The sequence below is a fragment of the Triplophysa rosa genome, linkage group LG11, assembly GCF_024868665.1.
Source record: "Triplophysa rosa linkage group LG11, Trosa_1v2, whole genome shotgun sequence".
Classification (NCBI taxonomy): Eukaryota; Metazoa; Chordata; class Actinopteri; order Cypriniformes; family Nemacheilidae; genus Triplophysa; species Triplophysa rosa.
In genome coordinates this window covers 23,097,353-23,112,594 of record NC_079900.1, presented here as the reverse complement: position 1 = coordinate 23,112,594, position 15,242 = coordinate 23,097,353, and the positions used below count along the sequence as shown (strand labels likewise).

General features: G+C 39.1%; 3 protein-coding genes across 3 annotated transcripts; all 3 read right to left on the bottom strand.

Moving 5' to 3' along the window:
* Window positions 1-958: 958 nt before the first annotated feature.
* alyref (Aly/REF export factor) lies at window positions 959-3,846 on the bottom strand. Its single transcript, XM_057347088.1, has 6 exons — window positions 3,503-3,846; window positions 2,073-2,237; window positions 1,843-1,990; window positions 1,695-1,761; window positions 1,413-1,605; window positions 959-1,285 (listed from the first exon to the last, which is right to left on the bottom strand). Exons 1-6 carry the CDS (start codon window positions 3,728-3,730, stop codon window positions 1,271-1,273), a joined length of 816 nt encoding a protein of 271 aa, XP_057203071.1. The 5' UTR covers window positions 3,731-3,846; the 3' UTR covers window positions 959-1,270.
* A 1,958-nt stretch (window positions 3,847-5,804) lies between these two features.
* Window positions 5,805-8,440, bottom strand: mcrip1 (MAPK regulated corepressor interacting protein 1). The gene is made up of 5 exons (XM_057345991.1): window positions 8,350-8,440; window positions 7,834-7,911; window positions 7,622-7,737; window positions 6,969-7,073; window positions 5,805-6,554 (listed from the first exon to the last, which is right to left on the bottom strand). The coding sequence occupies exons 2-5, from the start codon at window positions 7,839-7,841 to the stop codon at window positions 6,490-6,492; spliced, it is 294 nt and encodes a 97-aa protein (XP_057201974.1). The 5' UTR covers window positions 7,842-7,911; window positions 8,350-8,440; the 3' UTR covers window positions 5,805-6,489.
* A 1,259-nt stretch (window positions 8,441-9,699) lies between these two features.
* Window positions 9,700-13,543, bottom strand: ppp1r27a (protein phosphatase 1, regulatory subunit 27a). The gene is made up of 3 exons (XM_057346372.1): window positions 12,848-13,543; window positions 11,380-11,530; window positions 9,700-10,777 (listed from the first exon to the last, which is right to left on the bottom strand). Exons 1-3 carry the CDS (start codon window positions 13,239-13,241, stop codon window positions 10,657-10,659), a joined length of 666 nt encoding a protein of 221 aa, XP_057202355.1. The 5' UTR covers window positions 13,242-13,543; the 3' UTR covers window positions 9,700-10,656.
* Window positions 13,544-15,242: the final 1,699 nt, after the last annotated feature.

Genomic DNA, 15,242 nt, shown 5'->3' with positions numbered 1-15,242 from the left:
TTGTATTTAATGGCTGTACGGTAAACATGCGCTCAGTCTTATTTCAACAAAACAAACCTGTCTGACGTACTAAGCGTTGCTCTGATTATAGAGCAATTATCCCGCTTTTAACACTTTTAGTGCATTTCATACACAAATGAAGAGTTTCAGCATCTAAACATGCTTTTTGTATTAAAGTAAATATATGATTTCTAATACAAAACGGTTTTATTGCTGAATTAAAAAATTAACTAAACATTATTTTCTTGATGGTAAATTGTTTTTCAATTTTGTTTTATAAACGTACAATTTCGGTACATTTTGTAAATGCCTTGCTTTCATCTTTTGGATGGAATTTATCTCTTGTATACCCCATTCAGTCATAAGGTTTTCTGACATACAGCAAAGTGATCAATGTTGTTATTAGATAAGAATATTTACATGATAATTACTTGAACACAAAACAGCCTTTTTGTTGAAATCTATTGTGGTCCATTTAGCAGCTACACACACCCAGTGTGATGCCCACAGATAAAAATTGTACCCCAGCCAATAGTGGGTGGGCAATGAAATGGAATGACCCAATTTCCTGCCCCAAGTTAGCAAAATTTCTGCTTTCCCATACAAAACAGCCTTGGCAATCAAAACATCCACACAGTAATGTAATGTCACTTTCACGGTGTTAGCTAATACCAATCAAAGCTGAAGCCTATATTTCAGCAACAGTTATGTAACATGTTGACCACAGTATGTTTCAGTGGTAGGGTGTAAATTAAACTATCCATTTTGCAGAATTAAGGATAGTCAAAGCCAGTCATGCATTAAAGGCAAAACGCTGAGCCATAGACATCTAGTGGCTGTAATGTGAATAGAATGGGACGAACCAAACTCCATAACTCAAATGCATGGTCCAATAGGTACAGTAATTATCCAAAGAGTCTCTGGAAGTGACTTAACGCATTAAACATTATCTAATGTATATATAAAAAGGCCGAAGCATCTTGTGGTTACTAAATACTGCAGGTTTTATTACAATGATCTACAGGAGGATGGTTGAAACAACCCCATCCTAAAATCCTACAGTCCAACCAGGTTTTTCTCAAAAAGAAACCAAAACACAAATAAAATAAGAGTATGTAAAAAACAAGCATTTTAAAATGAGAAAAAATATTGGTACAAGTTTAAATCACTTTTGAAGACGTGTAAAACATCCGGCAAGTTGAAAGCTATAACAATGACAGTCACTCTCCCATGTCAGAACCGTGGGAAGCGCAGCTTTATCTGTTGGCATTTAGGTGGTATCCATCTGTTGAAAGACAAAGTAGACATTACCAAGAGGCACAATACTACTTTCCACATATTCACTCGGCACACAATTGTATTAAATGTAATTCTGTATACAGGGCATAATCCTGCTAACAAAGAGTACACACCCTAGCATTGTAGGCATCTAGCTGGGCATCCAGCTCTTCAGCAGAGAGCTGTTGTTTGTTGCCGTTGCCACTGCCACCTCGGCCTCCTCGTCCCCGGCCTCTGGCTCCACCGCCACGTCCCCCACGGCCCTTCTGTGTGGCAAAGTTTCCAATTCTGTTTCTGTTCATGCCGCCACCGCCTCCACGATTCAAACTATTGGAAGGACAGTAGGAACTATTTACCCCACATATAAACAGAAGCAAAAGAAACATTACAGAAGTCAACTGTTCGTTACTCCTTACCCCTGCATGGGAGGCCGTCTCTGTGCATCAATCTGTGATGTAACAAGCTGGATGTTCATTGGACGTCCTGAAAGAAATTTAGAGAGCATTAAATTCCAACCAATTGCACATCACAAGGGACAAAATGAAAAACGTTGCCTATACATACCATCAAGAGGAACACCGTTGTATTGCTTCATAGCTTTCAGGGCATCTGCTTTCCTCTCAAAGTGAACATCTGCAGTGCCAAGGCTGCGTCCTGACCGATCGTAATGTACTGCAGCTTTCTTCAAAGTGCCAAATTCTGCAAAGAGCTCCTGTGGTAGAACAAAGCATTGTTAAGCCAACAGATATTCAGTCTTCCACAACCTATACTGTACCTGCACAACTCAAAAGTACCTGGATGTCAGCATCAGAGACACCAAAGTCAAGATTGGACACAAGAAGTTTTCCTCCGGTTTCCACACCAGCACCACCGCCGCCGCCGCCGCCACCACCTCCGGCATTCGTGCTGAAGCCATTGTCAAACAGGTCATGCTGCCACTTGTCTGGGAGCTGCTTGGGCTGCAACAGATGAGAGAGAATGCACCTGCTGACTTCGGGTCCCCAGTCTGTCACTGACAGTCCACTCGGCTGGGTGTTGGGGTAAGCAGGGGGCTCCACTTCAACAAGGCCAGGGGCACCCAGTGCGCTCGCTGTGATTTCCAGCAATCCCTGCCCACCCCATCACTACAAACAAGTAAACCAATGCAGGACACAAAACAAATTGTACAAAGCCATCCCCTGAACGGAGTTGGTCATATGGTGTTAGCTTTAAAGAATATACACCACACTAGATTTTGTTGGTGGGTGAAAGCTCAGTAAACTTAGTTCTGTATTCATGCTTTACACGTCAGTAACAAAAACAGTTAAAAAAACAAATATTAATTCATTGTTGCATCACTGTTTTATACCCCTGATAAACTGCCCACCCTCCTGGTAGCAACCTGTCTACCTATCAGCAATTCTCACGAGTCTCTTGAACTCCAAATGATTCCCAGCAGGCTTCCACTGGGTGGATATGCATGTTTCACTGGTATCCAGTGGGTAAAATCACAGCAAAGTCCATAGATGATCAAAAACGGTGGTTTAAACAAATCAGTGTCCATACTGAAGCAGTGATGGAAGCCACCGAACGTCCATTTTGAACCCACGCCATTGTGACGTGGTTTTATATGAACACACAAACATTACATCTAATCTCAAACTAAATCAAATTTAGTTGTGGACCTAATGAATCGGGCGACCAAGATGGTCAAATGTCCATGGAGTTGACCTTTAACTCTACACCACTATAGTTTCAATGACCATGAAACACCTGCCAAACAAAGAGATTTCCACCGAGGGACGAACTTCTTGGTTGGGCTGTAAAAGGACCAAAACCGACTGGATCTTGAAATCCCATCGTGGATCACGTGAAGAACAGTGTAGACGGGCGCTGGATTGTTGAAACCAAAGATGAAACAACGTCGAGTGAATGAAAGGGATCCGCCGTCCTCAAAATGGCGCCGACGGTCGCATGACAGAAGAAAAGCAGCTCCAATCGATGTACAATAGTAGATTTCGACGATGTTTTTTTCTCACACGAATGGTTAGATAAACAGGCTTAGGAAGATAACATATTATGCACAATATACATCTAAAGAGCTTCTCCGAAATACACTCCCAGAGAAACTCCAGGGGCATGTACAGCGCGCTAGCCGCCATGTTTGCTAGGCGGCCTAGAAAGATAAAAACGGACTTCACCCGGGCATGTGGATGTGCCCGTGATTTTCTCCGCGTTCTCCTACCCTGCTGTACGGCGTAGGTCTGCTTCTGCCGCGGCTCAGGTTCTGGCGGTTCCTCATGGGACCTGATCCACCGCCGCGGCCTCCAAAGCCTCCGCCTGTGTTTCCGAGCCGCCCGGCTCCGCGGCCGCCGCCTGTGCCTCCGCGGCCACCGCGACCTCCTCTCCCGCCGCGCTGCTGCCTGGTTTGCTTGATGATATCGTCTAAGGACATATCCATCTTGTCTGACATTGTCTGGCCCTTGTTAACGCTAAACACTACCGTTAGCTTAAAAACAAAAACAGTACGCGTACAGTAATTCGCTGCCCCTGCGCTAACACTCGTTCACCAGATATGAAGTAACGTCGCTCGCGCTTGCGCAAAATTTATAAGGGGAGCGCCGATTACGTAACCAGCGTGATGATCGCTTCCTGTTTGGAGCGCCCTTTGTCAGAAAAGTACAGCAAACGTAACAATCTAAAAACAAAATCAGATGCATTTATGGAAATGTCATTTTTCCCCGAAGCTAATGTTAATAATGGTAGTACGTAATACTTCTCGTTTCTGTGGCAATTAATATTAATTATAATATAAGCTCAGTAAATAGATAAAATTGAGTTTTCTACTGTGGCTGTTAATCAGTATTAAGGCTCAGCTTTGGTAATCAAAAGTAATAAGTGCTTCTTCAACGTAACCCTTCATCTCTGTATTGAATAAACATGGGTTTGATCATGTGTGTCATGCATGTCACACCTTTTAAGTTTTCATTATTTTCCAAAGGGATAAATTGTGTGAATTAACAGGTTGTAAATACACAAGTCAGTGGACAAATTAAAGCACATTTGTTCCTTTTGCCTTATGTTTTTAAAACGAATGTTGCCTTTTAATGAAAAAGAAAAAGTAGTAACTGATATGGACAACATAACAGTTGGATACATGCTTTTAGGGACATGAGAACACAAGAACCACCTCATCAAAATATATTTTAGAAATGATTCGTTCACATAAATCTTATAATTTCAACAAATCCCTTATAACAAGAATAAATGTTTCACTTGGAGGACACAGTTAAAAGGAGATGGAGCTTGGAAATCACTCTTCACCCATTCTGTCAGGTTGGGCTGTTATAAAGTTTATCACGTTTCTTAACGGATGTAACTTGGTATAATCAGTTTCAAAAGACAAGAAAAGATGCTATGATCACAGGATGACAATATCGCAGATGAATAACTTACATGCAGGTAGTATGGCAGAGTGAAACTAAAACTTAAGTCCTAGTAATACATTTCCCTCTGAATATTTTTTTAAGGTTACAATGTGACTTTGTATGCATGACACAACTTAGCTGAACAATAAAAGGTATATAGCCTGCAAAGAACTAACAGCTTTAGAGCACTGATATCTTTCCTGTTGACACATTTAGTGCATTCCAGTATAAATGATGCATTCAAAGGGCACATTTCCAAATTACCCTAATTTTTTGAGACATACAGAATTTATTGCTCCAAGCTGTTAAATCAATGACAATAGTTGTGTACAGGGCAGTAGTGAGACCAGCGATGTTGTATGGTTTGGAGACAGTTGCACTGAGGAAAAGACAGGAGGAAGAGTTAGAGGTAGCAGAGCTGAAGATGTTGAGGTTCTCTTTGGGAGTGACGAGGATGGATAGGATCAGGAATGAGTACATCAGAGGGACAGCACATGTGAGATGTTTTGGAGACAAAGTTAGAGAGGCCAGGTTGAGATGGTTTGGACATGTTCAGAGGAGGGAGAGTGAATATATCGGTAAGAGGATGCTGAGGTTAGAGCTGCCAGGCAGGAGGCCGAGAGGAAGACCAAAGAGGAGGTTTATGGATGTAGTGAAGGAGGACATGAAGGTAGTCGGTCTGAGAGAAGAGGATGCAGGGGATAAGGCTAGATGGAGGCAGATGATTCGCTGTGGCGACCCCTGAAGGGAACAGCCAAAAGGAAAAGAATAGTTGTGAAGAGAACAGGGATGATCACTAGAATGCACCCAGCTATTGGTTAAAGAAAGAATAAAGATAGCTCATCCTTTTTTATACCTTTATAGACATTCTCCTTCTAGGACGCGTTTTACCAGACAAAGATTTGTATACACCCATGAGTGCAAGGAGAGTCATTAACATTTGTTCAGCCGATATTATAGCACGCTACAGGAGGACTGTACACTTTACATGCATTTATCTGCAATTTTATCAAGACAGCCTCAGAGATGAAACAAGCCATAAAATGTGTTAACGTTTCAAGGTAGATTTAAAGAGATGCCATGTTATAAAAAAATATTACAATCAAGCAGAGGTCACTTAAAAGTAATCTTTATTTTAACTTTATTTTAAAGGCTGGGAACGAAAGATATGGAAAAGTTCACTTAAAGTTCTCCAAGTTATCAATTCATAGTTAAAAATGGAGGTATATCTACTAAAAGTATTTGGAGAACCAAACTTGCCTGTGCTATCAGACAAAGCTTCTATCTATCAAACTAACAGAACAGTAGGCCTTTTAGCACTCCCCTTCGGGGTTACGAATGACTGTATCCCATTCTGAGAAAGTTTGTGTTGCGTCTGTCCAATAGCATAAGCAGTAAACTGTTCTTTGCCAGTCTCATCAACATACAAAATATAAGAACATGAACAGGAAATAATCTAAAGCAAAATCCATGGACCAAAAAAATTTACACCAGGCCCTTGGTTTCTATTTGTCAAAAAAACAACAACAAAGATGCATGGATTTAGGAACAAAGATCCTGGATGAACATGGAATGGCCACTTAAAAGGCTTCTAAAAATGTAACACATAAATACATATCAGTTTGTAAGTCCAGACCACGGGTCCATGAGGCAGAGAAGAGAGAGGCTTTCTGGACTAAGGTGGCCAAATATCCCGACTTGTCGCTTTATGTTGGCTGACAGAAGATTGGTTTTGAGTAAAAAAGGTCCCAAATGTAATGGGGAGGACAAAAAACTGCTGGATCAGGAAGAAAGGGGAAATGGTCTAAGACTTCTTTGAGTCTTGTGTGTTCCGCTTCTTAAGGTCACTCAGGTCAACTGGTATGAAAGCTGAAAGAATTCAAAAGGAATTATTTTACAACATGTAATGCACAGATTCATTGGTGTACATGCAAGTAAGCCTGCATGTAAACTCAATTTTATGGGACTGAACAAGCTGAATCACAACCAACTCTAATAACCAGAACAAGCTGAAGTGAACTACAGAAATGGAATGGACAAAAACATGTTACAGAATGTGTTAAATAGAACCGTAAGTACTTCACTTTAGAGTATAGTGTATTAAGTGGAACAAAGACTACGTTGTTGTTATCGGTAAATAAAAATGTGTTTTATAAACACACATGCAAGTAGTGGGAGATGTGTAGAATTTGTGATTGTTGGGCACTACAAATTCTGTGAAAATCTGCAGAAAAACTTAGTCATTGAATATATTGTATTTGTTTATTTACATGATTCACTTACAATGCAGGTTGGGATTTGGGGTTTTCTCCACATACTCCTGTGGTCCACGATCATTACGTTCACTATTTTGTGGGGATTTAATGTCCCTCAAAACACAAAGCCAAGCTAGAGAGAAACAGCATGACAAAAACACTTATTACGTCAAAACAGTTTTATATTAAAAACAAAGGCCCGGTTTCACAGACAAGGCTTAGTTTAAACCAGGACTATGCATTCGTTAAATTAGAATACTGAAGTTGCTTTTAATAAAATCCTTTAGATAAAAACATTTCTGATGTGCATCTTGAGACAAGCAATGGCACTGATATATTTAAAGATATGTCAGGGCAATTTATTTTCAGTTAAGACAGCCCAAACATTCAATTTAATCTGGGACTAGCTTTAAACCTGGTCTGTGAAACCGGGCAAAAGAGCTGTCGAGTTGTAACAATTCATCTTGCTTCTCAATAGATCAATTAACAATACCAATTTGTATTGGTATTCATCAAATTTAATTTAATTTGAATTCCATGCAATTTAGTGAAGAAGATCACAGTATTTACAAGTATAGACACATAAATCAGGTTATATGTGACAAAGTAGGGCAATGTTCTCTACAATTTACACATCCCGAACTTGGTTATAAAGGTCAGTTTAATATACAGTGGCCTTACTGTCATGGATGAAGCGCACATTTTCTTCATGTGCTGGTGTGAAAATCTCTCCTGTATTTGTTGGTGACCGAGGGCTTGACGTCCTCTTGTATGTGTGCATTCTAGGAGTAGAGGAGCTGAAAAGGCATATCAAATCATTTAACAAGATTCTTTGATTATGATCAGATGCACCAAATGTACATGTTAGGATAAGATTGCATTGAAACACGTACCTGGTCATTCTGTTTACTTCACTTGCCTCACAATATTAATATGAGGCTTAAAGGGAGAATCTTTCTTCAGTGTGTTTCCTAAGACGACAAACACAATTTCAGAAAAAGACATCGAAGTTGATATTTAAGGTAAAAAAAGACAGTATACAACGTTTAACAGCAGTGAAAACGATTAGCTCAACACGTCAGTGCAATCAATGAATTAACGTAAATGCAGCAGTGATATTTACATGTGAAGTGAACATTACTGATCAGAACCATTAGATAATACTACACAGTTATACTACTGTATCTGTATTTATAATACGACAGGACACGAGTTAAATCAAGTGTTTGTGTTTGTTATTGTTTATGTTACTGGCAGCTAACGTTAGTCTGTTAGCATTGTGATTTCATAGTGGACATTTTGCTACGACAACTTCACAAACAAAGCGAGCATATACACAACAAATGCGTTACGAAAGATCACCAATTACCGGCACATAATGGGAAAGACATGAATTAACAATATCAAACCTGTCCGCTTGTTTTTCTTTCCTCAGTTATCTCAGTATTCAGGCCTGTCTCGGCCGAAACGTTGCTAATACCGACCAATTATTTCCGGGTCAGGTTAAGAAGCCGAGAGAAATGCGCATGCGTGAACCGATTTTTAATCTTAGCTGACGCTTTAATTGAGTTTTCGAAAAGTATTTTCAGCAATATTAATTTATTTTACATCTGTCGAAATTATAGTCCAGGTAGTAAAGGCAATTTCAGCCGTTGCTGAAAGGCATAATTAAAGGCATTGGTCAAAATTGTAATTTTCTGTTTAACCTTTTTAGCCGTGTTTTTGTTTTTGCACCAGTGTTCACATAAGGGATAATTTTACCACCTCATTTATTATCTAATCTCCCCATCCATAGTTTTCATGTGACGTCACGCACTTAGTGGAACGCCCCGCTGTAGGCTATCTGCTGTTGTCCGCCAGGTTGAAAGTGAGGGATTTCTAACGTTTAGCTTAAATAACGAATAGTTGTTGTGCAATAAAATGCACAAACAGTTGAGGAGACAAGTATCAGCGATTTTTTTTAGAATTTTGTGCCTGCACCACTACGTGTGTCCCCCCCAGCAAGGGAAATCACGGCAGTACAGGTGCAGTAAACAGGTCATCAAAGGTAACCTCATGTAAACACTGGATATATGAATCATCATATTTTTAGCCATAAATCACATCTTTATGTAATTTGCTTACCTAAATTGTTATGGATGAGGCAACTAATTACAGTGAAAGTTACACTAACTGATATCTAAAGTTAGTTCAAGTTTTGTGATGCAGTGTTATGATAGTTACGCACAGTAGATATACTGAAATGCAATAATTTGCAAATCCTTTTGCACCTTTATTGGAACATTATGTAGTACTAGAAGTAACTTGTGTTCCAAGTGAACGTTATTTTTTTAATTAATATGATATAATATAATACAATACAGTACAATATAATATTAATATAATTCTAGTATATGGGGGGATACCGCACAAAATAGATGCAAACGTCACTGAAGTGGAGCTCTGACAGAAATCTGGCAGTTTCTAATGTAAGCTGCCACTTTCTTGACCTCCAAGCCTCCTGGTAGGTCATATTACTGAACTTTGGACTGCAGGGAAACGACCTACAGGCAGTTTAACATCTCCAGTTTGGTCGGAATGTATTTGGACTGTGGGGATTCCAGAGAAACACAGGGAGAACATGTAAACTGTTGATACTTGAACCAGGGACCTTCTTCCTGTGGGGTAACCGTGAAGTAAGAGTACAGAACCACATGCTCCATGGATCATGTCATCCATATTACCTTTATATTTGTAATATTTAAAGCAAAGAGACCATGCAAAGCTAAGTATGTGTAGAAAAGGATCTTTATTTATGAAAATATTGTAAAAAATAAGATAAGACTTTAACAGTACACTTTCATCATATGCTAGTCTGATGGCAGGTCATCTTTCCAACCTGCTCTCCTGCTGCCCAGCAGACAGAAAGCACAGAACTGTGCCAAACTGTGTCAATGTAACATGTAGTGTCAGTGTCTCATCATGCATCACTTTTCTATTTTACACAGAACTGTGAAGATATTCATGATCGTCAGCATGTCAGGAGAACATCTGATAAATGTATAACACAGCAATGAAAGCATCATGTAAATGAACACATGTGAAATGACAACTAGCCTGAATGTATATGTTTCCAACGCAGTGATGTGTACATACTACATATGTGTATGGTGTTACTGCATGAGGTTAAAAGGCACACGCAAATGCCACGTTAGCTATTTTTCAATGCACGTTCCTGGTCTTATTGTACATTCAATATGTACAGTCATTGAATCTTTGACTTCGTAGTCTTTAATCAAAACGTTCTCTGCCTCTGAAACCACTTTCTGTTTCTAATCCATCTCCACCAAGAAATTGGCTAGATTCTGGTATATGACACCTACTTTTTACAATCAAAAATTCCAAAAGGATAAAATCAAGTCACATCCTACTTATTTGTCCTTAAATTCCTCTATTTGAATCCCCCTACTTTTCTAAGTTTCACTTAGAAGTAAAAAAGTTTGCAAACTGTGTTACACTTTGATATTAAAAGCGAACTGGGTGGATGGTTTGCTTTTCATCGTAGCCAGAAATCCATGAGTCGAAAAAGCTCTAAAACAAAATAAAAATCCTTTTTTCAGGACAACCTTCAAAGACACAAAATCATATAATGATATGAAAAAGATGAAATGTCAAATGAGATGAATGCTAGCTTTGTTTTCCAAGTTCTGCTGCCGTTCCTTGTGTTCTCGTAGTCCTCAGACACAGCCCGTTTCAAACAGTTTGACCAGTTCTTTGCAGTCTGGATCAATAAGGTCTGCTGGTTTCTCCCCATTTTCATTTTCTGCTTCCACGCTGGCACCCAGAGACAGAAGGTACCTTAAGAAGAAAGAACATTTTCACTTTAACATAACAATGAGCAAGTCTGACTCTGAGGAACACTAAAATATAAGAACTTGTGAGCTGCCTACATAGCCAGCTTTAACCATAGGCCAGAAGGGAAGCGATTTTAAAAGGTAGAGATCATTTTGCTACGTTATAATTTACCTTCCTTTGCTGGAAACGCAATCCCAGAATGTCTTTTGAGGAGCCAAATTATTAAAACTACTCAAGTTAAAGACATAGATTAAAGGATATAGATGATAAAAATGTCAATATTTCAAAATAATAGATACAATTGTTCAAACTGCTCAGTTTATTTTGCTGAGCAATGATTTCTGTACTTCATACTTATTACAGTATTACATTGTTGGGTTGGTAACATCAAACTCAAAATCAAGTCAAGTCTCATTTAAGGACATTTAAGGTTAATAATAATCATCTAAATGCTGCTTAAGAAGATACACGGTAGACATCAAAGCAGGTCAATAGGTTTTGAAACATGCATGTTTTAATTGCAATACTTCTTTGTTTTCTCACAGTCATTATTTTGTTGGGACTGTTGTGTTTTGTTGGGTGTGAGTATTTAAAGTGGCACTCACTTTGCGATCTCAGGGAAACCATCGCTGCATGCCATGTGTAGTGGTGTCCAGCCATTCTCATCCCTCTGATGAACGTCAGCTCCATACTTTATCAAAAGCTTTACGCACTCCATGTTTCCTGTGAGCACGGCTTCATGGAGAGCTGCCATTCCTAAGAAAAACAGCAAATACCCCAGAAACATCAGGACCATATACTGTGCATTTTAAAGACAGTTTGTCATTTCTGTACCAGACAGAACAGTAACATTTTTTTTTTCAGAGAGTTTGTTTCCTGGCATCGTTTCTGCCCATCTTCCATTGCTTAGTCCAGTTTAAACTCACTCTTCACTCAGACCAAGGTGTTCTAGTACTATGCATTATTTATCCATTAGTTAGCATTCACATTTTACAAGTGAATTTGGTCAATGTTCTGAACCTTCATCGTTTATAAATATCCTCAAAATGAACATATTAAAAGTAAAAAAGCGAGGTCACTTTAAAGTCTGTTGCTTGGTTTGCAGAGAAGAACATGATCTACTTGCTTCCATTTTCTTTTTAGGCACTCATTCTGGGAACTTTTAAGCCAATTCACTGAGCATGTGACAAATATGTATGTTAGTCCGTTTGAAATAAACCAAAATCATTGAGCAAATACATTTAAAAAATCTGTATTCATTCTTCTTAAAGTAAGTTTAAAATAATTTAAAAATTGAGCTGAAAGATACAGTTTCACAGTTAATGTCACTTTGATGTTAATTGACCCCTGTAAAGATGAGTAGAGCAGTGATTCTCAAACCTTTTTGTGTAAGGCCCCCTTTGCGTAGAGTGCATCCAATTGCGCCCTCCCCAACAAAGACTTATTATCTTAAACTTAGAATTTTAATTAAACCAAAAACATATTCAGTTATACATATTCAGAACATCAATTCTTTTGGCTGGTGGTCTTATTTTTCTGATGTTTGGCTGCATAAAATTTATGATAAATTTCTACATTTCATAAAGTGCCACAAAATGTGTGCCCCCCAGAGCCATCTTGAGCCCCCCCAAGGCCCCCAGTTTGAGAACCAATTGAGTAGAGGACATGGCCCATTCACATTTCTAAGAGCACTACAAAAATTAGCAATAGTGAAACATATGATATAATATACATACCTTTATATAATAAAATATTTTACTTTTGCTTGTAACTATGCAAAAATTATAATACATGATTAGAATCACTGTCCACAAAGGCATAATCTGTAGTTATGGCATCTGCCAGCAGGGGCAAACTGCCATGCCGACCTCCCGCCTCAAATTGACAGAGCAAAGATAACATCACATTGATAACGCTCATCGCAAAGTCCCCCTACAAATTCTTTACTTCACTAATTTTAACCTTATTGAAAAAAACACTTCACTTTTCAAATACGTGACAAATTAAAGACGACAAGTCAAAACAACTGAATAAACAATTTCACTTGAAGTTTGCATGGTGAGATTCACTCACCGGAATGGAAGATGGTGTCCAGACGCACTTTCCTCGCCCTCATAAATCGACCGATCTGCTCCAGCTCACCGTGGCGGATTAAATCCTGAAATATGATATCGTTGGTGAAGCGCACGACCTTGGTGGGTTTGAGAGCCGCGACGGGGGTGCACGGTGCGCTTGTGCGGAGTGAGCTGCTCTGGCGGGGCGGTTTGCTGTAGAGCGGGGTGAAGGTGGAGGTGGGTTTGTACGCTGGAGTGTAGGCTGGTGGGCTGTAGTACGATGCAGTGTGAAGTGCCGTAGGGCTGTACTTGGTGGAACTGTATGAGCTGCTGGAGTACTGTGAAGGTGTGTAATGAGTCGATGTGTTTGAGCGTGTGTACTGTGACACCGGGTACTGGTAGCTGTACTTCATTCCCGCAGATGCCGCGACTCTTCCTCCCTGTGGCTCTGGGCACGAGAGGAAGACAACCAAATGAAAAGACTTGAGTCAATCTCCACAAAACTGTAAAATCCTTTTTTGGGGGCTCTTTTTTGCTTTCGACAGCAGTTTTAGAAAGGTCACAACAACTTCCTCCTCTTTCGGTCCAGAACAATTTTCACCTTTCCAGAGAAATCTCTTCCTTTTGGGGGGACGGTATCTTTCTCTTTGCACGTTTTGTTAATTTATTCGGCCAGTAATGACTTGTTTCATCAACGTTATTGCATGGTGTTCGCTCAGTGTACTCTCCTGATAGTGAAGGTTGAAGCGGGTCCCTATATATCCTTTGTAGGGTTATTTTGAGGATGTCACCCTGTGTATCAAGTGACTTCGACCACAGCGAGTGGCTGCAATGTAACCCCTCCCCTCCCAACCCTAGACTCCGCCCCCCCAATACAAATCTCTGACGGCCCAAATGAATGTTGTAAGCAAAGATCCCTTTCAAAAAACATAGTATCTATGTGTTTATCACGGCAATGAGATCATCCTCGATGGCATGATGGCCAGCAGCCGAACACATGGGTAGCAGCTGAGAATATTAACATTTTACGACAGGGTTTGAATCTAAGAACCTAAAGAGACATGTGATCTATGACATTTCAATGTGTTGTAAATCATGTTGATCAGTGGGTTTTAAACAGTCACACAGCTTAGAGAACATTGTTCACCGATTCTTGAGATGGGACAACAAACAGGTGTGCAATAGCAACATTTATGTACCAAGGATTTATTTTGGGCCTGTTACCCTGTTGAAATGGATTAATTCAGTCTTTGATACAACTTCCTGCTTCTCTTCCGACAACATACTGTTTGTATTTTTTGAGGATTTATTGACAGAAATGCAATATAATATACATAACCATGTGTTCAGAGGTGTATAAAGACCTTACATAATGAAGCGTTATGTTTTCATCATGCCATGTTGTAGCCCTAAACAGACAAACTGCTCTATAGAATGCGTTTTGTACGTTATCTCATTCGGGAAGAAGCGCAAACGTGACAACATTTTAGTCCTCTCTCTCCGCTTTCGAGCTTTGAAAGTGAGGGGTGGAGTGAGCCATTAGTTGCAATTCGCAACCTCACCGCTAGATGCCGCTAAAAACCACACAATGGTCCTTTCAGGGATTTTACCATTTTTTAACAGATCAAACCAAAGAACTGCAATATAAAAAAACAAAAATTTCTAATATATTTGATAGAAAGTGATTTAAAAATATTTCAATTAAAACTGAAGTTTATATTTTTAATCATGTATTTGTTATTATTCTCAGACTTAATGTAAATTTGCAGTCTGTTTCTGTAATTTAACATTTTTACCGAATTTCAAAAATATGTAAATTCTGTCAAAAAACGTACAAATTTGTATCTAATAAAGATATTTACTTAGTCTTTTCATTAGCTACTGTAGAAGCTCTAGCTATGTGTTTTGTGTGCATTTCCTGTATAAATATGCAGTATATTCAATTGATTTCATTGACACACACACATTTTCATTCCAGTTGTTGAATGCAAGTTTTCTTTACTCAGTGTTTTATGGGATTACTTTTGTGTCAATAAAAATGAACGCAAACTTAAAAAAAACGAACAAAAATATACAATGAGAAATAAAAAACACTTTGATAATGAAAACAATAAACTCAATTGCAAGAATGTGACATGATTTTCAAATAAACTGCTATTTTTCTTAACCATTTTATAAATTTTGTCTTTGCAAATAATAGTTTTGAATTCGCTGCTAGATTTTTCATTCGTTTACGCTTCTCAAGTTTTCGTTTGTCTTTCTGGCACAAATCTCACGTGTGGGCAGGATTTATGGCCACTTCACTCTCATTGGTTAGTGAGATTTGGATTGTCAGCTCACTGACCAGGAAGTCGATACTGAAGACAGTGCAGCGGATACGCCCTTTTCACAATGACGTCACTTAACTTCCGCCT

What these genes read in the sequence shown, in the direction of transcription:
- alyref (XM_057347088.1), bottom strand. Translation starts at nt 3,730, where the DNA reads ATGTCAGACAAGATGGATATGTCCTTAGACGATATCATCAAGCAAACC. An exon ending in GACCTACGCCGTACAGCAGG is followed by an intron (nt 2,238 to 3,502) that starts GTAGGAGAACGC and finishes CATCTGTTGCAG; the next exon opens with CCCAAGCAGCTCCCAGACAA. An exon ending in CAACGGTGTTCCTCTTGATG is followed by an intron (nt 1,762 to 1,842) that starts GTATGTATAGGC and finishes AATTTCTTTCAG; the next exon opens with GACGTCCAATGAACATCCAG.
- ppp1r27a (XM_057346372.1), bottom strand. Translation starts at nt 13,241, where the DNA reads ATGAAGTACAGCTACCAGTACCCGGTGTCACAGTACACACGCTCAAAC. An exon ending in GGACACCATCTTCCATTCCG is followed by an intron (nt 11,531 to 12,847) that starts GTGAGTGAATCT and finishes TGTTTTTCTTAG; the next exon opens with GAATGGCAGCTCTCCATGAA. An exon ending in GGTTTCCCTGAGATCGCAAA is followed by an intron (nt 10,778 to 11,379) that starts GTGAGTGCCACT and finishes TTTCTTCTTAAG; the next exon opens with GTACCTTCTGTCTCTGGGTG.
- mcrip1 (XM_057345991.1), bottom strand. An exon ending in TGTGCGCTTCATCCATGACA is followed by an intron (nt 7,074 to 7,621) that starts GTAAGGCCACTG and finishes GTTTCTCTCTAG; the next exon opens with CTTGGCTTTGTGTTTTGAGG. An exon ending in CCCAAATCCCAACCTGCATT is followed by an intron (nt 6,555 to 6,968) that starts GTAAGTGAATCA and finishes GAATTCTTTCAG; the next exon opens with CTTTCATACCAGTTGACCTG.